The 25,942-nt window shown below is 41.8% G+C and overlaps 1 protein-coding gene across 1 annotated transcript in view; it reads left to right on the top strand.

The window, feature by feature from the left end:
• Window positions 1–25,942, top strand: part of ankrd52a (ankyrin repeat domain 52a) — a 64,731-nt gene that overhangs the window by 1,575 nt on the left and 37,214 nt on the right. The window contains exons 4-14 of the mRNA XM_061790189.1: window positions 79–149; window positions 1,372–1,572; window positions 1,655–1,742; window positions 2,088–2,230; window positions 2,324–2,536; window positions 5,597–5,675; window positions 8,401–8,515; window positions 15,810–15,892; window positions 15,983–16,100; window positions 19,193–19,261; window positions 19,355–19,495. Of these exons, the coding sequence (XP_061646173.1) occupies window positions 79–149; window positions 1,372–1,572; window positions 1,655–1,742; window positions 2,088–2,230; window positions 2,324–2,536; window positions 5,597–5,675; window positions 8,401–8,515; window positions 15,810–15,892; window positions 15,983–16,100; window positions 19,193–19,261; window positions 19,355–19,495 (1,321 nt within the window). The remainder of the gene's footprint in view (window positions 1–78; window positions 150–1,371; window positions 1,573–1,654; window positions 1,743–2,087; window positions 2,231–2,323; window positions 2,537–5,596; window positions 5,676–8,400; window positions 8,516–15,809; window positions 15,893–15,982; window positions 16,101–19,192; window positions 19,262–19,354; window positions 19,496–25,942) is intronic.

Raw genomic sequence — 25,942 nt, 5'->3', positions numbered from 1 at the left:
ATTGTATTATTTTCTATTGACCCACAAACTATCAAATCCCATTCAGCCTCAATATAATAGATCCCTTTGTACCCTCAGGTGCCAATGTGAATGCTAAAGACCAGGTGTGGCTCACCCCCTTGCACAGAGCGGCCGCTTCAAGGAACGAAGTAAGCAAGATGCTTAATGTTTTTTTTATTTTTTTATTGGGGGAGGGGGGTTAAAGACCGGTGGCAAAAAAGACTACAAAGCTTCAACAATTAGTGTCCTCAGTTCCCAAAGATTTATTGAATGTTGTTAAAAGAAAAGGTGATGTAACACAGTGGACCCTGTCCCAGCTTTTTTGGGAACGTGTTGCAGCCATAAAATTCTAAGTTAATGATTATTTGCTAAAAACAATAACGTTTATCAGTTTGAACATTAAATATCTTGTCTTTGTAGTGTATTCAATTAAATATAGGTCGAACATGATTTGCAAATCATTGTATTCTGTTTTTATTTGTTTAACACAACGTCCAAACTTCGTTGGAATTGGGGTTGTAGATTGTCAATCACTGTAAACTAGAAGTGCAACAATTAATCGAATAATTGACAACTAATCAAAAATAAAATGAATCAAGAACTATTTTGATAATCGATTAATCGTTTAGAAACCTTGTTTAGCTTATAATGGTCCAAATTCTCAGGATTTCAGCCTCTCAACAGTAAATATTCTCTGATTTCTGTAGTCCTCTATGAAAGCAGACTGATTATCTTTGTGCTTAATCAAAATATGACATTTTCAAACATCTACTTTTACTTCAGAAAACAATGATTAAAATGTTCCCTATTTTCTGACATATAATTGACCAAACCAGTAGCTGAATCCATCACTTTATATTCTTGCATTTTCTGCACTGTCAATTTTAAATAATGTCCTGTTTTTGAGTAAAAGGATGGAAATTTTCTTTTTGTCCGATTCATTGCTTAATTAGAAAAAAAATCAACAGATTAATCGATTGTAAAGATAAGCGTTGCAACTCTACAGTAAACTAAAGCTGAAGCTATACTCCAGCAGTTCTAATTGTTTCTACAGAGCAGAGATGATAAATTCCTGTACTCTTGTACGTTGTATGGTACTGTCCCCTTTGTATTAAGATAACCTTTATTTGATGGTTTAAATGGACCTCAATAATGACGCTAATTTGCTTTAGCCTCTGGTGTTTCCCATTGTAAGTTAGCCTTAAGCTAGCGGACTAATGTAACGCTAATGATGCAAGCACACTTTGCTTTTCATTTGGAGAACTGATAACTGCCTGCCAAACTAGGGCAGAATAGAGAGACAATGGAAACTGCCAACTGTAGCAAATACACACAAGTGGAAACAACACAAAGTGCCTTTCATGTCCACAGAGGGCCGTGGGTCTGCTGCTGAGGCGCGGTGCCGAGGCCAACGCCCGAGACAAGTTCTGGCAGACGGCGCTACACGTGGCGGCCGCCAATCGGGCCACTCGCTGCGCCGAGGCCTTGTTGAGCCAGCTGAGCAATCTGAACATGGCGGATCGCACTGGGCGAACTGCACTGCACCACGCCGCTCAGAGTGGGTTCCAGGAGGTGAGGCATGCACATAGAGAGCTCTCCACACGAAACAGTCCTCAAAGTGATAAGACAGAAATGAATGGCGAATCTCTGCTAGATGGTGAAGCTGCTGCTGAACAAGGGAGCCAACCTGAGTGCCATCGATAAGAAGGAGCGACAGCCTGTCCACTCTGCTGCTTACTTGGGTAACTTACAAAAAAAATAAATAAATCTTACATCTTTGTGCTATAGCATCAGCCAACTCACTTTTGTTTTATTTATCTTGTCGGACGTCATCAGTCAGTTTGCCAGAACTCTGCTTGGGCAGCGTGAGAGCAACCAAATTTCTGACATGACATTAAAACCCACATCGCAGAAGAATTGCTCAGGATAATCCCTTAGCGACATAATTTCTTGATAGCAAATGCTAGTTATAATATATAGGCGTTTGTTGACTTTGATCGGAAGGGCGAAATCGGGCTCAAATTAGATTCTTTTTGTTTGTACCCCACTTAACGGAGTGCTCTTGATGTTCATGTGATGTGGTGCAGGCCATGTGGAGGTTGTGAAGCTGCTGCTGTCACGTGGTGCAGACAAGAGCAGCAAGGACAAGCAGGGCTACACGCCTCTCCATGCCGCCGCTGCTAGTGGCCACATCGAAATTGTAAAATACCTGCTCAGGATGGGGGCAGAGGTAAGAGAGCCAATAAAGTCCCCACCCCTCAAACACCAGCTTTCATTTCACTCTTTCAAAAAACGACGGGCACGTTGTTACGCACCTTCTTAGATTGACGAGCCCAACGGGTTCGGGAACACGGCGCTCCACATGGCGTGCTACATGGGGCAGGAGGCTGTGGCCACTGAGCTGGTAAACCACGGAGCGAATGTGAATCAGCCCAACAGGTGCGGCTACACGCCTCTGCACCTGGCCGCTGTCTCCACCAACGGCGCCCTCTGTCTGGAGTTGCTGGTCAACAACGGGGCAGATGTCAACCAGCAAGTCAGTATTGTTGTTTTGTTTTTTTTGGTCTTCATTGTTGTGGTTTGAAGTTAATGTAACTTAAATGAGACGTACAGTGGAACCTCAATAGAACGCACTAATAGAGGTGGGGGGGGGTCGTCCAATAAAGCTGATTGTCCGTTACATTTATTTATGTTATCAATGTTTATGTTTATTTATGCTGTCAAAATTACGCTGTTACGAAAATCACTGAACGCTGACTCGTTATGGCCGTAACAACCGATTGTTCCGGATATTGGGGGGGGAATCCAGCGTCCGACATTATTGGCCAGTACTGTACTGTGCTGTGTCCGGCCACCGTGATGAAAATTTTATGAATTAATTCGATGAAACAAACACCTTATTGATTTAAAAAAAAAAAGAGCACAAAAAGCTGCTTGGAGGCATACTAGTTTATTGAAGCACTTTATTTTTTGAGGCTGTATGCACACATGCTGTACAGTACAAAATTGTTTTGTAAGTACCATCCATCCATTTTCTTCCGCTTATCCGAGGTCAGGTTGCGGGACCAGTAGCTTTAGCAGGGATGCCCAGACTTCCCTCTCCCAAGCCACTTCATCAAGCTCCTCCTTCTGAGGCCAGCTGGGAGACATAGTCTCTCCAGCGTGTCCTGGGTCGTCCCCGGGATGCGGAGGAGCAGCGGCTCTACTCTTGAGCTCCTCCCCGATGACCGAGCTTCTCACCCTATCTCTAAGGGAGAGCCCGGACACCCTGCGAAGGAAACTCATTTCGGCCGCTTGTATCCGGGATCTTGTTCTTTCGGTGACAGTTGGTTTTGTAAGTACATTGCACAAAAAGTAAACCAAAACTATTGTCCGTACATAAACTATCCATTTCAATCTATCAGTGATGTTATTTTTTTGTTGGCAAAATAGTGCTGAGTTTTAATTTTGATGTTTGATATCTAATTAATCTGCTTTGATTGACTTGTGTTTTTTTGTTTATTGTTGTTGTTTTTTGTTACCAGGGTTGAAAACAGAATTGGCAAAGGTGAATTAATCCAGATACAGATATTTTTCATGATGGAACGTCAAAAATTTCATATACTAGTACTTTGATCTAGGCTGCAACTGCATCCACCATTACAAGGTTGATCTAATAAAAACATTAAAATGACAAATATTGAAGCCATAATTTATTAACGATTATGATTATAACTATCGCACGGAAATGTTCTTGACAAAATTTTGAAAATAGACAAATTTGGACAAACGATAAGTGAATTTTTATAGGTTGGCAGCTCTGTCCTTCCGCCTTGTGCTATACACATAATATAGTAACATACAGAAGACACCACCAATTGAATTTACCTACCTGATCCTTTTTGCCGTGAGAGGCATACCCCAACGCCTGTCCAATAGTAGTTTTGTAGATTTCAGATAATGTTGCAGCATTTTTACCCAAATCTACTGCCTTCATGTGTGCCTCCCCGTGATTGCTTCCAACTAGGGCTGCAGCTATCATCTATTTTAGCATTCGAGTATCCTACTAAAAATGTTATCGGGTATTTGAAAAATATATATTTTTGCTTGGATAAAGACCAATTATGAATACGCAAGAAAGAATAAGCCATTTCACTTAAAACCAATTGAACGACCAATTGTTTTTCTTTTTTGGATAATCAACTGTTTTGTTTCTGAAATGCACATTGAGCAACAAACTATTTTCTTGTCTAGAAATATTTTCAGTGAGGCAAGAAAACACAAATAAATTTTGAGTTTAAACAGCCTGGCCATAATATACAACTACACACTGCGTGACTATAACATGACGTAACATATTCAGGGTGCTTGCTGAGCACAGTGAGATGTCTCAGCTTGACAAAAGCTGTCCTGCCATTAACAGGCAGGTGCTGTATATAACAATAGTATTGTACTATGGGGAGATATTTGTCTCAAAATTATTTGTACAAATATATCCGCGACTTACTCCCAGATACGGGCTGTTCGGTCCCTATACAACCGGTCTCAGAGTTTGGTTCGCTTTGCTGGCAGTAAGTCGGGTTCGTTTCCAGTGAGAGTTGGACTCCGCCAAGGCTGCCCTGTCACCAATTCAGTTAGTTACCGTTATAGACAGAATTTCTAGGTGCAGCTGGGGTGTTGAGGGGGTCCGGTTTCGTGACATTAGTATCATGTCGTTTTTTGTAGAAGTCTCTCACTGGAACGGTTCACAGCCGAGTGTGAAGCGGCTGGGATGAAAATCAGCACCTCCAAATCTGAGACCATGGTCCTCAGTCAGAAAAGGGTGGAGTGCCCTCTCCGGGTCAAGGAGGAGATCGTGCCCCAAGTGGAGGAGCTCGAGTATCTCAGGGTCTTTTTCACGAGTGAGGAAAGAATGGAGCTGGAGGTCGACAGGCAGTGCAGCGTCTGCAGTGATGCGGACTCTGTATCGGTCGGTCTTGGTGAAGACGAGCTGTGGTTCGTGACCAAAAGAACAAAATCGTGGATACAAGAAGCTGAAATGAGTTTCCTCCGCAGGGTGTCCGGGTTCTCCCTTCGAGACAGGGTGAGAAGCTCGGTCATCCAGGAGGAGCTCAGAGTTGAACCGCTGCTCCTCCCCATCAAGAGGAGCCAGAGGAGGTGGCTCGGGCATCTGGTTAGGATACCTCCTGGGCGCCTCCTTGGTGAGGTGTTCTAGGCATGTCCCACCGGGAGGAGGCCCCGCGGACGACCCAGGGCACGCTGGAGAGACTACGTCTCTCGGCTGGCCTTGGAAAGCCTCGGAATTCCCCCGGAAGAACTGGACAAAGTAGCTGGGGAGAGGGAAGTTTGCGCTTCCCTGCTTAACCTGCTGCCCCAGCGAGCCGACCTCGAATAAGCGGAGGAAAATAGATGGATGGATGGATGTTTACTGATGCTGTGGCGCAATGCAGGCAAATAATAGGACTAATGTATTTCCGTGTCACAGATATACAATGACTAGTTTCCTTTTGAAGATCTCTCATAGAAAGTGCCCTTTTTCTGGCTTGTTCTTGGCGTCTCGTGAATTGAGATTGTGTTCTGGTTTCTGAACTGAACTTTTTGTTGTGCTCAACAACAGAGCAAAGAAGGGAAGAGCCCCCTGCACATGGCAGCTATTCATGGACGCTTCACACGCTCTCAGATCCTAATCCAGAACGGTAACCACCACTTTGCTATTCATTTTTGGATCAGAAAGTTTTTAAACGCTATTTTCACCCTCGTTAAAAAAAAAAAAAAAAAAAAAAAAAACATTTAAAAATGTATTTTTTGTGTGTGCAACATACAGTACAAAACATTAACCTTTTTTGTAGAGAAATGTTTTAGTGGCTTTTTTAGAGAAATGTTTTAATGGCTCCAAATCATAACTAAAAATATAAATTACCAAAAGACAGAAAAATCCTCATTTGGATCAGCACTAAATTGTTTTCTTTCATAGGTACACATAGGGTAGGGCATCGTTTGAATTTGAGCGATTCCGGTTCCAAATGCTTATCGATTCCGATTCTATTCGGGGGCTGGGTCAAACACGTTTGCATGGCTTAAACAAAGGGTGTCAAAATTATGAACATCCATTTTCTTAGTAGCCCGCAGCATAGACTAAAATTAACATTTGACTCGGGTTTCTTTATCACAAGTATCAATATCAAACCTATGAATCTAAAACGCAATGTGTGTGGAACTAACTCAATTTACTTAATCATTAATTAATGTTTCAGCTAAAAGTTAAATATAGCATTGTTAAAATAGTTATTTGAGACTGTTTTATCAGGTCAAATGGTTTATAGGTGCAAGTTTTAACTTGACTTCCTGTTTTGAGATTGTAGTCTTTTATTTTGAAGTAGGCTTTACACAATCAGGATTTTTGGGACCGATCAGTGAGTTTAAAAAAACGATCTCCGATCCGAGATGGAGGAATGTCTATTTAAATGATCTGTTCATTTACTGTATATACTTGTGTAGTTTCTCAAAAAATTATATTTACCATCAATAATGTATCTTTGTTCCTCTATTTATGCCAGTGAGGCATAGTGACAGACAGAACAAATGAGTGGTCTTCTATTAGATGGCAGGAAGTAAATACAGTAATTAATGTATCCACCTTTTGTAACATTTTTGTTTGTTGGTGTGCCGTGAGATTTTTCAATTGTAAAATATGTTCCTTGCCTCCATAAGGTTGGAAATCACTGCTCTAGTGAGATTGTGTATTCTAATCAGTCAGGTCAAACCAACATTACAACGTGACAGAAATAATGGGTGCTAACTTACGGTAATTAAATTACTTTATTTTAAATTAAATGACTTCACCCACACCGAAACTTTAAAGCATGATTCGACAGAACGGCGGCATGTTCACGTCCAACCGTTCGTGCTACCGCTAGCTTGCTAGGCTACATAACGTTTTATTGCCTGCTTGCGAGCCGTATCGTATTACAAGTACGTGAACATACCTCAAGCAAGCCTTAAATGAACATTCTCTCCTCTCCTGAGCACCGGTGACAACCAACACACGTTTTTCCCCATTTTGTTCTTACAAACACACGGCACGCCACTCTTGTCCGGTCGCATTTGAGTTGACAAGCTAAAGCCCAATGATCGTAAAAAACAGGATGCGGTGGTATCGGAATACAAGATTTTATTGCAGTAGTCTGACATAGTGCAAACGTGAAAGAGCAAATTTGTCTTGTAGTCTGATCCGGGCATTACGTGTTGTCTGTCTCAGACATGTTGTCTGTTTCGACGTTTAAAAAAAAAAAAAATTTTTTTAAATAACTTCATTGTCCGTCAGATATTTACAGTTCTACGTCAAAAGACACACGACAAGGCTAAAAATAAACTAGCCTTTGGATTCAAATATACTGTGAACGCGGCGACGCGGAGTTAATTTGATTTGCGGAGCCGATCAATGACATCATTTAGAGGATCGGTGAATTATGACATTAAAGCCGATCAGCATAAAATGCAAAATATCGGCCGATACCGATCAGCCGATAAAAATCGGTGTAAAGTCTATTTTGAAGGGTACGCACCGGAACTCAGCACGAAAAGTAACTTCCCACAAGCACTAGTGATTTATTTATTTTATTTATTTATTTATTTTAATGGATGGAGCCAAAAGCTATAAAACGTTGATTCCTTTCCCTACACACCGATGAGGCACAAGGTTAGCGTTTGTGATACTGTGAGATAACGTTTATGTCAATTTTGTCCAAATTCATTGTGATTTAAAGTTGCTACCGTTTTAGCTCAATGTTAAGCTTTTTTTTCCGTCATTGGCAAAAGTGCAACTGTTTACCTTATTAGCTGCCTCAATGTTGGCATAGATATATTTTATTGTTTCACTCGCCCAGTTGACTGAGAGTTGACTTCACTGAAGCTACGCATGGTGTAGGCTGAGGCTCAGAGCGGGAGGGAGAACGTCAGACTTGTACACATCGTGAAAGCCTCCTTTGCACAATATAATCTTATTCCAAGTGTTGTACTGAGGCGACTGGTCATTAATTTTAACAAAGTTAAGACACGTTTTGTTTCGCTGCCGCCGCTGTTGGACATAAGCACATCTACGTGCACATTCTTCTTCATTGGTTTTCACCACACTCTTCTGGTGGGTGGACGAGGCATTGAAACTGTGAACTGAAATTTTTTAATTAGTTAGTTAGTCCCGGTACCAACTGGTTCTCGGTTCACGATGCCCAACCCTAGGTACACACCTCCTGTATGTCTTGAATTAAAAAAAATAAAAAATACATGTATTATTTATTCGGAAATTAAGGAAATCATCTAGCCATGTTAACAAAAGTAGGGTTAAAATTCCTTGTTCTCCATATTATGGTTAACTAGATCATCACCCAAATCCAATCTGTACAACTCATTGTGTCCCCTCAGGTGGTGAAATCGATTGTGTGGATAGGTATGGCAATACTCCTCTCCATGTCGCTGCTAAGTTTGGCCACGAATTGCTGATCAGCACTCTAATGACCAATGGAGCAGACACGGCCAGGTAGCAGAGACACCATAATATAAAACACAGAACAAAGCCTTTACAAACATGATAAAGCATATAGTAGCTGTCCAGTGGAAACCAGTTCAGAGACTTATTTCATTAAAAAAAAACAAAAAAACCTTAATGACTGATTTAGCATCAGAAAGGTAAAACTCTACTGTCAGTTTAATTCTTTTTAATTGTTTAAGCAGACTTATTCTCAGTAGGAACTAGGAACGGCTAATATGAGTAAACGGTTGGCGCCCATGACGTCAGCACACTTTAATAATGTAATATACAGTGGGGCAAAAAAGTTTTGCAAGTTCTCCCACTTAAAAAGATGAGAGAGGCCTGTAATTTCCATCATAGGTATACCTCACCTATGAGAGACAAAATGAGGGGGGAAAAATACAGAAAATCACATTCTTATTTTTAAAGCATTTATTAGCAAATGATGGTGAAAATAATTATTTGGTCAAATACAAACAAGATTTCTGGCTTTTGCAGAATTGTAACTTCTTTAAGAGGCTCCCCTGTCCTCCACTTGTTACCTGTATTAATGGCACCTGTTTGAACTCATCAGTATAAAATACACCTGTCCACAAACTCAAACAGTCACACTCCAAACTCCACTATGGCCAAGACCAAAGAGCTGTCAAAGGACACCAGAAACAAAATTGTGGACCTGCACCAGGCTGGGAAGACTGAATCTGCAATAGGTAAGCAGCCTGGTGTGAAGAAACTGTGGGAGCAATTATTAGGAAATGGAAGACATACAAGACCACTGATAATCTCCCTCTATCTGGGGCTCCATGCAAGATCTCACCCTGCGGGGTCAAAATGATCATAAGAACGGTGAACAAAAATCCCAGAACCACACGGAGGGGACCTAGGGAATGACCTGCAGAGAGCTGGGACCAAAGTAACAAAGGCTACCATCAGTAACACACTACGCCGCGAGGGACTCAAATCCTGCAGTCCAAGACGTGTCTCCCTGCTTAAGCCATTACATGTCCAGGCCTGTCTGAAGTTTGCTAGAGAGCATTTGGATGATCCAGAAGAGGATTCGGAGAATGATATATGGTAAGATGAAATCAAAATATAACTTTTTGGTAAAAACTCAACTTGTCGTGTTTGGAGGAGAAAAATGGTGAGTTGCATCCAAAGAACACCATACCTACTGTGAAGCATGGGGGTGGAAATAGAATGCTTTTGGGCTGTTTTTCTGCAAAGGGACCAGGACGACTGATCCGTGTAAAGGAAAGAATGAATGGGACCATGTATCGTGAGATTTTGAGTGAAAACCTCCTTCCATCAGCAAGGGCATTGAAGAAGAAACGTGGCTGGGTTTTTTAGCATGACAATGATCTCAAACACACTGTCCAGGCAACGAAGGAGTGGCTTCGTAAGAAGCATTTCAAGGTCCTGGAGTGGGCAAGCCATTCTCCAGGTCTCAACCCCATAGAAAATCTTTGGAATGTGATTTTCTGGATTTTTTTTTTCTTATTTTGTCTCTCATAAGTGTGGTATACCTATGATGAAAATACAGGCATCTCTCACCTTTTTAAGTGGGAGATCTTGCACAATTGGTGGCTGACTAAATACTTTTTTGCCCCACTCTGTGTGTGTGTGTGTGTGTGTGTGCACGCGCGTGTGTGTGTGTGTGCGTGTGTGTGTGCGTGCGTGCGTGCGTGCAGTCCCCTCCAAAAGTATTGGAAACACAAGGTCCATTCCTTTGGTTTAGTTGTTTACTAAAGACATTTGGATTTCAGATCAAAAGATGGCTATGAAACAAAAGTTCAGAATTCCAGCTTTTATTTCATGATATTTACATATAGATGTGTTAAACAACTCAGGACACAGCACCTTTTGTTTGAAACGACCCACTTTTCAAGTGAATAAAAGTATTGGAGCAGACATTCTGAAATTAACTTTAAGTTAATAACATTTAATATTTTGTGGCATAACCCTTACTGGTAATATAAGCATCAAGCCTGTGACCCATTGACTTCACCAGACTGTTGCATTCTTAATTTGAAATGCTTTTCCAGGGCTTTACTGCAGCCTCTTTCAGTTCTTGTTTGTTTCTGGGTGTTTCTCCCTTTAGTCTCCTCTTCAGGATGTCAAATGCATTCTCGATTGGGTTAAGGTCTGGTGATTGACTTGGCCAGTCTAAGACCTTCCACTTTTTCCGTCTGATGAAGTCCTTTGTTTTGTTGGCAGTCTGTTTTGGGTCATTGTCTTGTTGCATGATGAAGCTTCTCCCGCTTAGTTTGGATGCATTTTTCTGTAAATTGACAGACAACATGGATTTGTAGACTTCAGAATTCATTCTGCTGCTACCATCATGAGTTACATCATCAATAAAGACGAGTGAGCCCTTTCCAGAAGCAGCCATGCAAGCCCAAGCCATGACATTACCTCCACCATGCTTCACAGATGAGCTTGTGTGTTTTGGATCATAAGCAGATCTTCTTTCTCCATAATGTGGCCTTTCCATCACTTTGGCACAGGTTAATTTTGGTCTCATCAGTCCATAAAACTTTGTTCCAAAACGTTTGTGGCTCATCTCTGCACTTCTTTGCAAAATTCAATCTGGCCTTCCGGTTCTTTTTGTGATGAGTGGTTTGCATCTTGTGGTATGGCCTGTATATTTCTTCTCTTTAAGTCTTCGAACAGTGGATGGTGATACCTTCACCCCTGCCCTGTGGAGGTTGGCAGTAATGTTACGGAGTGTTGTCTTTTGATGTTTCTTCACAGTGTTTTGGCAAATCCTTTTCTGACAGAATAAGTAAGGAAGCAATCTTTGTGGGTTTTTATTACAGGGAATAAAGGGAACTCTTTGTAAAGAGAGGAAAAGGTACAAGTCGTCACGAGTTGTCACCCCTTACTGAAGAGCAAGCAAAGAAACACCTTTGTTATATAGAACTGAGAGAGACAGAGAAGAAAATGAAAGAAAACAATTATCTTTGTTCAGCTGCTCTCAAACTTACCTTTATCAGAATGGGTACATGCAGAGACTGAGAAAAACAGCTAGTACGCACAATATGGCCGAAAAACAGCTAGTAGTCACAACATGGCCAGAACAATAAAATGTGAAGGTTGTGTAAAACTAATAGAAGTCATATTTGGTATAGATGAAACATACATTTTCCAACTCAGTTCCCCCCTTTTGATAATATCACACAATCAACTATTAATCACATACAAAAGGAAAATTATTCATCATTACATCCTAAGTACCTAAAAGTTACTAAATATTACTAAACACTAATATTTACAAACATTGATAGAATGGACCAATCAAAATGATATGACAGTATAATATCTATTAATAAAACAACCCTACAATCATCCAGAAATGTACACCTCAGGTTTAAGACCCAAATGGTTTGCTTTTCTCACATAAACAGTTTTCTGGTCTTCTTGTTTGCTTAAAAGCAAATGCAATTTTCACAGGTGAAACCCAAAGTAAAAAACAAGCACGATCTAATGTTTATCAATCTAAAAGGCAACACCTAAGCAACTAGAAACACCCATCAGTCACATGTTCCAATACTTTTGCTCACTTGAAAAGTGGGTGGCTTCAAACAAAAACTGCTCTGTCCTGAGTTGTTTAATACATCTAGATGTAAATACCATGAAATAAAAGCTGGAATTCTGAACTTTGGTCTCATATTCATCGTTTGATCTGAAACCCAAATGTCTTCAGTATACAACAAAAACAAAGGAATTGACCTTGCCTTCCCTGTGTGTGTGTGCGTGCGTGTGTTTGTGTGCGTGTTTGTATATGTACAGCGGCTATGTAAGATGTCACCATTTTTCTCACTACATATATTTCTAAAGGTGCTATTGACATGAAAATTTCACCAGATGTTGGGAACAACCCATATATAGAAAGATCGTAGAACAAATAAGCTCAGAAATTAAGTTGTGTGTAATAATGTGAAATGAAACAGGGAAAAACTATTGAACACGCTAACTGGTATTTAATACTTAGTACAAAAGCCTTTGTTTGCAATGACAGCTTCAAGATGCCTCCTGTATGGAGAAACTAGTCTCATGCATTGTTATGGTGTGATTTTGGCCCATTCCTCCACACAACCAGTCTTCAAATCTTGAAGGTTCTGTGGGCTTCTTTTATGGACCTAGAGTTTCAGTTCTTTCCATAGATTTTCGATTGGATTCAAGACACGTGATTGCCAGTCTAGCAGCTTTATATTTTTTCTTTGAAACCAATTGAGAGTTTCCTTGGCAGTACGTTTTGGATCAGTATCCTGCTGAAATGTCCACCCTCGTTTCATTTTCATCATCCTCGTAGATGGCAGCAGATTTTGGTCAAGAATGTCTTGGTATATTTGCGCATTCATCCTTCCTTCAATAGTGTGAGGTTTACCAGTATTTTTTGCTGAAAAGCAGCCCCATACCATCATGTTCCCACCTCCTAACTTCACTGTTTGTATGGTGTTTTTGGGGTGATGTGCAGTGCCATTTCTCCTCCAAATGTGGTGTGCATTATGGCATCCAAACAGTTCAATTTTGCTCTCATCCGACCAGACTATATTCTCCGAGTATTTAACTGGCTTGTCCAAATGTTGTTCAGCAAACTTTAAATGAGCTTTTGACATGCTTTTTTTTTTCTTTTCTTTTTTTCTCCTCTCTTTTCCAAGCAATGGGGTTTTGCATGGTGAGCGTGCATACAGGCCATGGCGGTGGAGTGCATTACTTACTGTTTTCCTTGTGACAACAGCACCTGCTAATTTTTGAAACTCTCCTCAGGTGGTCCTTGGCTTTTGGACAACTCTTCTGATTATTCTTTGCACTCCTCTATCACAAATCTTGCGAGGAGCACCTGATCCAGGCAAATCTGTGGTGGTATAATTGGCTTTCCACTTAAGTATATGGCCCCAACTGTGCTCACTCTAACGTTCAGAAGCTTAGATATGCGCCTGTAACTAATGGCATCGTTGCCATTATGTTTTGCAACAGTTAGTTTGCAATGGTCTTGAGACAGCTCTTTGCTCTTACCCATGATGAAATCTGTCTTGACTCACACCTTGGCAATGAGACCGTTTTGTAGGCCATCAATTAGGACTAAACCAGCTGATATTCATTTGCACTGACAACGGGCTGGATTGCTGTTTTATTATTGATACATTTTAGGTGTCTTGGCTTTCCATGCCTTTTTGCACCTCCCTTTCTTCGTGTGTTCAATACTTTTTCCCTGTGTCATTTCACATTATTACACACAGCTTCATTTCTGATCTTATTTGTTCTACTTTCTTTGTATGTATGGATTACTTGGGTTGTTCCCAACATCTGGTGAAAATTGCCTATCAATAGCACCCTTGGAAATATATTTAGTGCGAAAAATGGTGACGTGTTAAATACTTATTTCAGCCACTGTATTATATGTATATATATTCCGTACCGCTGAGCCTCACTAAGGTAGCGGGTGTGCTAGAGCCTATCCCAGCTGACTCTGGACGAGAGGCAGGATAGACTCTGAACTGGTCGCCAGCCAATTGCGGGGAACAGATAAACAAACAACCATTCACAATTTTAGACAATTCACACAATTTAGACTCTTTAATTAACCTACTATGCATGTTTTTGGAATGTGGGAGGAAACCAGAATACCCAGAGAAGACTCACACAGGCACAGGGAGAACATGCAAACTCCACAGTTAGTTTTATTTTCTCCACTTTAAGATCATCATCACAAATGTAAATATCAGACAAGTATAACGCAATTGACCTTAAAATGCTTTTTTTAAATGGTGGTTTCATTTATTAAGGGTAGCGGCACGGTGGTCGACTGGTTAGAGCGTCAGCCTCACAGTTCTGAGGACCCGGGTTCAATCCCCGGCCCCGCCTGTGTGGAGTTTGCATGTTCTCCCCGTGCCTGTGTGGGTTTTCTCCGGGCACTCAGGTTTCCTCTCACATCCCAAAAACATGCATTAATTGGAGACTCTAAATTGCCCGTAGGCATGACTGTGAGTGCGAATGGTTGTTTGTTTCGTTGTGCCCTGCGATTGGCTGGCAACCAGTTGAGGGTGTACCCCGCCTCCTGCCCGATGACAGCTGGGATAGGCTCCAGCACGCCCGCGACCCTAGTGAGGAGAAGCGGCTCAGAAAATGCATGGATGGATGGATTTATTAAGGGGAAAAAAATATTCAGTTACCAGGCTCTGTGTGAAAAAGTAATGGCCCTAAACAGCAACTGGTTGGGCCATCTTCAACAGTAACAACAACTGAAATCAAGCGTTTTCTATAACTGGCAATGAGTCTTTCACATCTCTGTGGAGATATTTTGGCCCACTCTTGTAGAATTGTTTGAATTCAGCAAAAATTTAGAGGTTTTTTTTTAGCATCAACTGCCTTTTTTTTGCTCATGCCACTGCATTTCAATCGGATTCAAGTCTGGAATTTTGACTTTTTTTTTTTTTTTTTTAAAGCCATTTGAAAGTTTACTTGCTGGTGTGTTTTAGATCAATATCTTGCTGCCAGGCACTGCTGCCTAACAGCCAAATCAACCCCACCCAAGACCCACTGTCCCCCATGTGGTGCATTAAAATCCTGGGGGGCAGACAGGGCTGTTCTTTATAATTTGTCCTGAGTTCCCTTGTGGCCTCCTGGATGAGTCACTGCTGTTTTATTAAGGTAATCTTTGTAGGATGGCCACTCCTGCAAAGGTTTATCACTGTTCCATGTTTTCTCCATATGAGGAAAATTGCTCTCCTTGGCTGGAATCCTAACGCTTTTGAAATGTATTTTGTAACCATTTCCAGACTGGTAGATGTCAATTACTTTATTTCTTGACTGTTCTGGAATTTCTTTGGATCGTGTCATTTTGTTGCAGCTTTTTTAGATCTTTTGACCGACTTGATTTTGTCGGGACAGATTCTGGTTAAGTGATTTCTTCATTGAACAGGTCTGGAAGTAATCAGGCATGGGTGTGATCTGTGAAAATTAACCAAAAATTGTAATTAGCCACAATTAAGTCATGATTTAACAAGGGGGTTAATTACTTTTTTACACAGGGCCAGGTAACTTTGTTTTTTTTTCCTTAATAAATGAAATCACCATTCAAAAACAGCATTTAAAGTTTGCTTGGGTTATATTTGTCTGATTTTACGTTTGTTTGATGGTCTTAAAGTGGGGAAACAACGTGTGTATGATGGACGCTTCTGGTGTAGTAGCTGTAATGAACCAAAGTATAGCTCTCCATTTAAAGTGGTCTTATGTGATTATTAGAAGCCAAGGACGATGTGTTCAAAGGAGCTAACTTTCTGTTCTTGTGTTATTCCAGACGTGGGATCCATGGAATGTTCCCCTTGCACTTAGCTGTGCTTTACGGGTTTTCAGACTGTTGTCGGAAGTTACTCTCCTCAGGTTTGTGATGGAAAATAACATGCCAGCACCTAAACCAACTTTGTTTGTGTGTGTGTTTACAAAAGACTCATCAATCCGTCCCCCTCACAGGTCAGTTGTACAGCATTGTCTCCTCTATGAGTAAGGAGCATGTGCTGTCAGCAGGGTTTGACATTAACACCCCTGACAACTTTGGGAGGACCTGTCTACACGCTGCTGCCTCTGGAGGGTAAGAAAGTGTTGGTGGCTGAAAATGGGGTTCACCATTCCTTTTAATCCGAAGGGCCGACGTATGTTCATGTCATCAAATGACTGGCGCCTGGTCAAATTTCATATCAACAGTCTTCCGATTTAGTAACCACAGTGGAACCTTGTGTTACGAACGACCTGTTTTACGAACAGTTCAGGTCACGAAATTCCTTCTTTTTACTTCCTATTTTTGGTTTGCGAACAGTCTTGCTGTGGATGAACGGAATGGTCTATGTTGTGCTTTTTCTCGCACTGCGTAGCCATTATTAATTCTGTGCATAACGCTTTGCTGTATGCTGAAAATTTGTTGTCTGCTCCGTGGCGTAGGCGTAAAGTTGTTCCGCTTGTAGGCAGAAGTCCCACCTCCGCATCCTCAAGCATCCATTCACAAATCTAATAGCTGCTGCGTTTGTGATTGAACTGGTAAAAGAAGTCTGAAAATCTTTTTATTTTCATCAAAAAATACAATCTATGGTATGAATGTTATCAATTGAAATTTAGCGTCTAATTAAGACAAAGAATAGGTAATGTCTATGTAATCACATCTAAATTGCTGTCCACGTATGAGTTGGCTAGGCAGAAGTTCCGCCTATGCACACTCACCCAATCACAGGTGTGAGCAGCAGCCGTGGCAGTATTTATGAATATACACATAAGTAGGTACGATATTGGCGTGCAGAACTTTTGTTAAATGTTGGCTAAACAGTCAGAATGTCTCCTAAGAAAGGGGAAAAAATAGCGTTAGGAAGCACTTGGCATAGACGAGCGGAAAGATCTGTGCTATGCTTATTCCCGCGTTGTTCAACCTTCATTGACTGTGCATCACGCGATGCAAAAGGTAGGCACTGTATCTTTGTCGTTGTTGGGTTTTTTTTGGTCTTTTTCTGACAAAAATGAAAAAGCACTGAATGTGGGTGGACGAGTATTTTCTGATGGCTACATGAAATCACTTACTTTTCGGTAGTCAAAATTAATATAATTCAAAGAATGGTTTGAGAAGACGTGATCATGATTTTTATCTTTTTTTAGGTGCTCGTATACAAACTATGAACCAATGCCATCTGTCGTCAAGCCTTTGTTTGCACACACACACACACCGGAAGGGGCAACATCGGCAGGTTTAGGGCGGCAGGTTTGAAAGCTAAACGTGACAAGCATTTGACTAAATCAATGTAATTCTGTTTGATGACTATGGTAATTTGTATATGAAAATAAATCATATTTTTTGTTCATGACAGAGGTATATTTCAGATTATCCTTCTCATCTTCCCTTTAAAGACAGAAGAATAAGCCATTGTCTTGTTTATTTAGTGTTTTATTTCACTTATTTCTATATATTACCCTATATATTTTTTTAACCACACTGATTTAAAAAAAAAAAAGGTATCACCTAATTTGGGGGCTGGAACTGATTAATTGCATATTCATTCATTTCAATGGGAAACATTACCTCGGTTTACGAAGTGTTTCAGGTTACAAACGGTGTCACAGGATGAATTAAGTTCATAACCCAAATTTCCACTGTAACATAACAGATATAAAGTTAATGTAACTAAGATTTGGCAAAAGCAACAGCAGGTTTGGGTCCTGGAAAGGCTGAAAGTCTTATTGTTCTCCTCTTTTATCCTGATCTTGTTGCCTCTGTGATCCATCATGACATTCCGTATACATGAGGTGCAAATGGTTTGCCTTCTTTGATCTGTGCTCCTGCAAACAAACACCTCCTGCCCAAAAACAGATGCTCTGACCCCCACAATCTTTTACAGCCATGTTACCCCTTTACAACCCTTTTCAACAAATGGAATGTTCATTGACCTATAAAACTGAAACTACCCCTGACTTCTATAGGCCTTACTTTTCATACAAGCTTAACTGCAGTACATTGATGCATATACTGATAAGATCACTAAATAAATAATAATAATAAAAAAATAATAATAAGCTTTACTGTGTTTACATACAAGTGTTTACTGGCAATCGTGTGACACAGGTAGACGATATCAAGATGAAGTAGTAGTCGTGCAGCAGTTCTGTTTCCACAGTGCTGAGACTCTTTGCATGTTACTACTGCTGTATGTTGTTGTTTGAATTGAATTTAAAATTACCGCAGTAATGATGGTAATTCCTTCTTGCCTGTCTATGGCGTTTCCTGTTATGTTAACATTAAGCTTGTGGACTTTTGTTATGCTAATGGTAATGGCAGTGATGCTGTGTTGAAAGTACTTTGAATGGACATTTATGGACCATGATGTGAATATCACCACGTCTGCACGGTCTCTGGCACTGTTGTCAGGGCCAAACACAAAAGGAGAAATGAAGACGGATGTTTTCTTTGTGGGACTCCGGCAAGTTTGGCCCCTTCCCCCGAGCCACAAACAAGACCACAGTCACCACACTTCCCCATTTGTCCTTTTTTGTCATTTATTTAACGTACATAAACTGTACAGGGCAAGAGCTACATTTCTTAGTAGACCGGCACTAAATATACCACACATAGTACCACATTTGGCTTTGAGATGGTATTTTAAACTTGTTCTTCGCTGAAAAGAGTTCAGCATTGCATATGCAAATTACTTAGTTTTTTTAAAATTTTTATTTATTTTTATTTTTTTATAAACGTTCCATCGGGTTGACATTTGAAGTAAAATTTGCCGCCGAGCAGTCGGAGTCATCTCACTCATCTTTGCAGTGGCGTAAGCGTTGACCTGATTACTGACCTTATAGCAAGCTGCACCACATTTCATATATCCATCTGCAGTTAAGATAAAGGAGCGTGTGTGGTCAAAATAAATTGTCATTAATCTGAGTTAATACATGATTATTTTTTTTTATGAATCATGAGTTAACACTTTAATTTTGACAGCCCTAGTTTAAAGGAAAATTAACGAACGTCATGCAGTGGCATGCTTTTTATTTTAAGATTGCAGAAATTGTACAGTGTAGAATTCGCTTAATTAAGATGGCTTAAAAAAATGTGATTCCATATGACCATCTCAAGAGCATTTTTTGCTTTTGCTCCAACATCGCAAATCTATCTTTGACTGGACTGTTGATTATTGTCTTTCTTTCCAGAAATGTTGAATGTCTGAACTTGCTCTTAAGTAGTGGCACAGACTTGAACAGGAGGGACCTAATGGGAAGGTGAGAGTTTGCACAGAATGTCATAAAATTGAATGTGTACAGTATTTCTATGCAACTTGTGTGCATGACCCATTTTTGCTTCCTTGCTACCAGAACACCATTACACTATGCGGCTGCGAATGGGAGGTACCAGTGCACTGTGACTTTGGTGAGCGCTGGTGCAGAGATCAACGAGCCTGATCAAACAGGCTGCACCGCCCTGCACTACTCTGCAGCCTCACAAGCCTTCAGCAGGTAAGGGGGGGAAACAAACAGCAGCACAAATAGGGATAATTTGCTTTTTCATGGGTTTATCTTTGTGGCATGAATTTGTTGTTGTAAAGAATTTTAAATTAAGGTTGAATTTTCATGAACCTTTAGTAACTAAAAACAATGTTAAAAAATGTACAGGGACCTGCCATATTTATCTAACACGTGAGTGGATAACCCGGGTAGTGACGTCACATATCGTCGGTGTCGGGCGGAATCCTCGCACCTCCAAAATGACTACTTTTCAAGGGGGAAAAAAAACCAAAACACTATCTTGCATGAGTTCCCAAACACCGCTTTGTTGAAGTTGGTATTATACCATATATTGCTATAATTTACCATTACCATACATGCAAATCAGTCACCTTTCGGTAAAATTCAAAATGGGACATTTCCGTCAATCGTACAGATCCGCTGAATTTTTCTGGGGGGTGGCGGGGGCCGCCGCTGTCATCATAGGGGGGTCGTCCCTATCATGTTAGACTGTTTCGTACTCCTATTTCGTGAGCAAGACTACGATACGACTTAGACTTCTGCATTGGCGCTGTTTGCTCCCATCCAGTTTAAGCGCTAGTGATGTTTAAGTCTAGTTCACCAATCAAACGACACGAGAAAGTCACATGAGCTCACACAACTTCTTCTATTGGGCTTCCCGGGCAAAGGTATTAAAACTAGATAAGCCAACCCGGCTGATCGTCATGCCTCCGTGGTGGCCATGTTGGGAAGGTCGTCGTTGCCATGAAGGCAACGGCGCGCAACTCGTTGTGGTTACATTTAGACAAACAAAAACAACAGCTTTCATGTATTGCAGTATTTGTCTGGCACTGTCTGCCCAGAGGTGGATATTTCAGCTCACTTATAACTTGAGAAAATACCGTGCAGTACGTTGCGGATGTTTTGTTGTAATTTTGACTGTGCATACACACATGCCCACACACAGCAACATCATAATATTTTGTAATGGTTTTTTTGTGGTTGTTTTTTTAAATTGATGTTTATGCTGTGGTTAAAAAATCTGAAGTTACTCACTATTTACTCAGTACTTGAGTAATTATTTCACTCTTTACTTTTTACTCTAACTCAAGTAATTTTTTGGAGGACTACTTTTTACTTTTACTTGAGTCGCATTATTGTTAAGTAACAGTATTTTTTACTTGAGTACAATATTTGGCTACTCTACCCACCTCTGGATCGGACATCCTCTATTGCTACTCTTGGGTTTAAAGTGAACTCCGATTGAAATGACAAATACATTACTACTGACCTCTACTACTGAAATGCAGTGGTATATATTTATAATTGATTCCTATAAGTTAAAAAACGATTTTGTTTGGACCATAATTTGATACACTGTCACTGCCATGTTTTAGCGTGCGCAGAGCATTCTGGGAATGATGACGTATAATGGCTGTTGTAAAATTGTTTCGTTGCTGCTCTCTGCAGAGCTAAGCTAGCCACTTGCGAACAACTTTTATCGTCAGCGAAAAGAGCTAAAAATCCCGTACTGCGCCGCTTTTGGATACAATTTCCAATCAGGACGGAATGCAAAAAAAGGAGGTAAGCATTCATAGCGTTCCCAAAGAGAGAACGTTGAGGAAACAGTGGGAGGATGCGGTCGGAAGAGTTGAGCTACCGAAAGATCTGCGGCTGTGTTCTCGTCACTTCAGAAAGACAGGAGGCGCTGGCCACATACCTTGATCAGCCCACTTTAGCAGTAGCTAGAAATACACTACTGAATATGAGCAACTTGAGTTTCTTCACACCCGTCCGTCATCTTGATCCTCATTTCTTGTGTCTTCCTCACTCTCCTCATTTTCCTGATCACACTCTGGCTCGAACTGAAATGGCTGAACAGCGTTCATGGCTGCCAGGAGCTGCTACTGTGCCTACTACTAAAAAGTAGGGCACATCGCCATTTGACATCACTACCCAGAATGAACTGTGACAAAAAACAATGGAGGCCTATTACGTTTACGTTTTGTAAAAATATATAAATCTGGAAATTATTATCGAAAATTTTCTTATTGCTATGTTACTCAAGTTAAAAGAGATCATATATACCAAGCATGTCATTGCAATCTGAGTTGACTTTAAGCAATATTTTTGCTCATCAGATCAGCCAGTGTCATATTTGTTGCACTGGACTTTTGTATTTTTGCGTTGAGGTGCTACGGGTCGTGGCCCTGGTTGTGGTCCCAGTGGAACAGCGAAGCACACGTAACATCGGCGACAAGAGTTGATCCGTTAGTACATTTGTCTAATTAGTTTACGGCTGTTAAAGTTAAATGTATTAAGCGACGGCGTGATGTTAGGGATTATGTCACAACACAGAATGAACTAACTTCAAATTTAGCAATGGCCAATAAAAAGAAAAATATTGTACTTAATATTTTCTTGGAGGATGCATTTGGGATTAGCCTTTGAAGTTGGTAATAGTGAGAAATGAAGTGAAACTGACAATGATTGTAGTCAATTATTTTCCAAAATGAGAGTGCTTAAAGAGGAGGATGCTATTCATGTGCCACAACTTGAACCTGGCGTCAGGTGCAGGTGGAGATGGGCCTGGCTCAAGTTGGAGGCCAAAACAAAAAAGCAAAGAAATGAGGCAAATTTAATTTTAATCCTAAATTTGTACATCAATATGTCCTTGAGCGATGTAAATAAATGTTTTTCTGCGTGAAGAAATATTTTTTTAATTTTGCCTTATTGTAGTCTTCTGAGTCTTCCAGACTGCTTAATTTATGTTAAAATCAAAAACATTCTCTGCGGGAGAATCATGGGAGAGGTCACCTTTTTCATGCCTTTGGTGTTTGCATGTCTCCATTACACACTAACATCAACACAACACCATCCTAAAATCATGTTGAATCGCTAATTTGAGATTCAAAGAAATTGCTCATCTGTCAGGAAACGTCGCCAGTGCCAGCTGTGCACGTCAAAGCCTAGACTCATGCCAAGCCCCAGACGCTGCAAAAAAACTACATTACTTCGCAAAAGCAAACGCATGTGTTACGTCATCTTCCCAGACTCATTTTCAAACCCATGAGTGATGCAATAAATAAAACAGGGAGCCGACAAACCCCCGTGTATTATGGGGATATTAATCTGCACACAGACTTACCTCCATGGCTCACAAGCTTCCTTTTGCAACAAAGCACTATTGAGATCGGTTTTAACAAAACAAGCCTACTCAAATGTAACTAACCTTACTATTTTAGTCTAAAAAACATCCAGCCTTTCAATATAGGCAACAAATAATCTGCACGGATTTCACCGAAGGAGAAAAGAGGCAGAATTTTACAACACTTCCCAGACTATTTTGAGTGTTCAAGATCATTAATAGATTTGTGCTCAAGCTATTTCAACCACATTAAATTGGTTAATATTGCCTAAGAATAACAGACGAAGTGGGGACAGAGTTTAAGAATAACAGACGAAGTGGGGATAGACCAATAGTATCAATTTAAAAACATTTAAATATACCTTCCATCAGAATCTTTTTTTTTTTTTTTTTTTTTTTTTCCCCTACTGATTTATGCATAATGTGTTTTCAACATGGTTATGGTTAATATCTATGAAGTTTGTCGTTTGAATGCAAAAGCTTTTGAACACCAAAACCGCAAAATAATATACGGGGGGCAGTTTTTGTGTGTATTTAAGTGTGTGTGTGTGTCAGAAAAATGGTGACGTGTTAAATACTTATTTCAGCCGCTACACACACACACATATATATATATATAGAGAGAGAGAGAGAGAGAGAGAGAGATTGATATATGTACACATATATATATATACACACACAGTGGGTATGGAAAGTTTTCAGATCCCCTTACATTTTTCACTCTTTGTTATATTGCAGCCATTTGTTAAAATCATTTAAATTCATTTTTTCCTCATTAATGTACACACAGCACCCCATATTGACAGAAAAAAACAAGCTTAATTTTTGAATTTTTTTTCTGATTTATTGAAAAAGAAAAACTGAAATATCACACAGCCATAAGTATTCAGACCCTTTGCTGTGACACTCGTATATTTAACTTTGATGCTGTTCACCCCTACTTGAGCCGTCACCTTATCGTGGTGGAGGGGTTTGTGTGTCCCAATGATCCGAGGAGCTAAGTTGTCTGGGGCTTTATGCCCCTGGCATGGTCAACCATGACAAACCGGTCCTAAGTGAGGGACCAGATAAAGCACAGCTCAAAGACCCCTTATGATGACGACAAACAATGACTCAGTTTTCCCGTGCCCGGACGCGAGTCACCGGGGCTCCTCTCTGGAGCCAGGCCTGAAGGTGGGGCCGAGTGGTTTTCGGTTATTGGACTTCTGTGCTCATCACGGATTGTCCATAACGAACACCTTGTTCAAGCATAAGGGTGTCCACAAGTGCACTAGGCACCAGGACACCCTAGGTCGCAGTTCGATGATCGACTTTGTGGTCGTGTCATCGGACTTGCGGCCGCATTCCTTGGAGACTCGGGTGAAGAGAGGGGCGGAGCTGTCAACTGATCACCACGTGGTGGTGAGTTGGCTCCGATGCTGGGGGAAGATGCCGGTCCGACGTGGCAGGCCCAAACGTATTGTGAGGTTCTGCTGGGAACGTCTGGCAGACTCCCCTGTCAGAAGGAGTTTCAACTCCCACCTCCGACAGAACTTTGCTCACGTTCCGGGAAAGGCGGGGGACATCGAGTCCGAGTGGACCATGTTCCGCGCCTCCATTGCTGAGGCGGCCGACCGGCGCTGTGGCCGTAAGGTGGTCGGTGCCTGTCGTGGCGGCAATCCCCGAACCCGTTGGTGGACACCAACGGTGAGGGATGGCGTCAAGCTGAAGAAGGAGTCCTATCGGGCCTTTTTGGCCTGTGGGACTCCTGAGGCAGCTGGTGTGTATCGGCTGGCCAAGCAGAATGCAGCTTTGGTGGTCGCTGAAGCAAAAACTCGGGTGTGGGAGGAGTTCGGTGAGGCCATGGCGAAAGACTTCCGGACGGCTTAGAGGAAATTCTGGTCCACAGTGCACCACCAACACTGTGTATAGTGGGGATGGGACGCTGCTGACCTCGACTCGGGACGTTGTGAGCCGGTGGGGAGAATACTTAGAAGACCTCCTCAATTCCACCGACACGCCTTCCCATGAGGAAGCAGATTCTGCCTTCTCTGATGCGGGCTCTCCTATCTCTGGGTTTGAGGTCACCGAGGTGGTTAAATAGCTCCTCGGTGGCTAGGCCCCGGGGGTGGATGAGATTCGCCCGGAGTTTCTAAAGGCTCTGGATGTTGTGGGGCTGTCCTGGTTGATACACCTCTGATCGCGTGGACATCGGGGACAGTGCCTCTGGATTGGCAGACTGAGGTGGTGGTCCCCCTTATTAAGAAGGGGGACCGGAGGGTGTGTTCCAACTACAGAGGGATCACACTCCTCAGCCTCCCTGGTAAGGTCTAGATAGGGGTGCTGGAGAGGAGGGTCCGTTGGGAAGTCAAATCTCAGATCCAGGAGGAGCAGTGTGGTTTTCGTCCTGGCTGTCGAACAGTGGACCAGCTCTACACCCTCGGCAGGGTCCTCGAGGGTGCATGGGAGTTCGCCCAACCAGTCTACATGTGTTTTGTGGACTTGGAGAAGGCGCTCGACCGGGGAGTTCTGTGAGGGATGCTTCAGGAGTATGGGGTACCAAACCCGAGACGGGCTGTTCGGTCCCTGTACGACCGGAGTCAGGGTTTGGTCCGCATATCCGGCAGTAAGTCTGACTCGTTTCCGGTGAGGGTTGGACTCCGCCAAGGCTGCCCTTTGTCACCGATTCTGTTCATAACTTTTATGGGCAGAATTTCTAGGCACAGCCGAAGCGTAGAGGGTGTCTGGTTTGGTGGCCTCAGTATTGCATCTCTGCTTTATGCAGATGATGTGGATCTGTTGGCTTCATCAAGCCGTGATCTCCAACTCTCACTGGAGTGGTTCGCAGCCGAGTGTGAAGCGGCTGGGATGAGAATCAGCACCTCCAAATCTGAGACGATGGTCCTCAGTCGGAAAAGGATGGCCTGCCCTCTCCAGGTGGGGGATGAGTTCCTGCCCCAAGTGGAGGAGTTCAAGTATCTTGAGGTCCTGTTCACGAGTGAGGAAAGAATGGAACGGGAGATCGACAGGCGGATCGGTGCAGCGTCTGCAGTTATGCGGACTTTATATCGGTCCGTTGTGGTAAAGAAGGAGCTATGCCGAAAGGGGAAGCTCTCGATTTACCGGTCGATCTACGTTCCTACCCTCACCTATGGTCACGAGCTGTGGGTCGTGACCGAAGGAACAAGATCCCGGATACAAGCGGCCGAAATGAGTTTCCTCCGCAGGGTGTCCGGGCTCTCCCTTAGGGTGAGAAGCTCGGTCATCCGGGAGGATCTCAGAGTAGAGCCGCTGCTCCTCCACATCAAGAGGAGCCAGATGATACACTGTAT

This window comes from Phyllopteryx taeniolatus, chromosome 1 (assembly GCF_024500385.1).
Source record: "Phyllopteryx taeniolatus isolate TA_2022b chromosome 1, UOR_Ptae_1.2, whole genome shotgun sequence".
NCBI lineage: Eukaryota > Metazoa > Chordata > Actinopteri > Syngnathiformes > Syngnathidae > Phyllopteryx > Phyllopteryx taeniolatus.
Note: the sequence above shows the minus strand (reverse complement) of the source record. Positions and strands in the feature narration are given on the sequence as shown.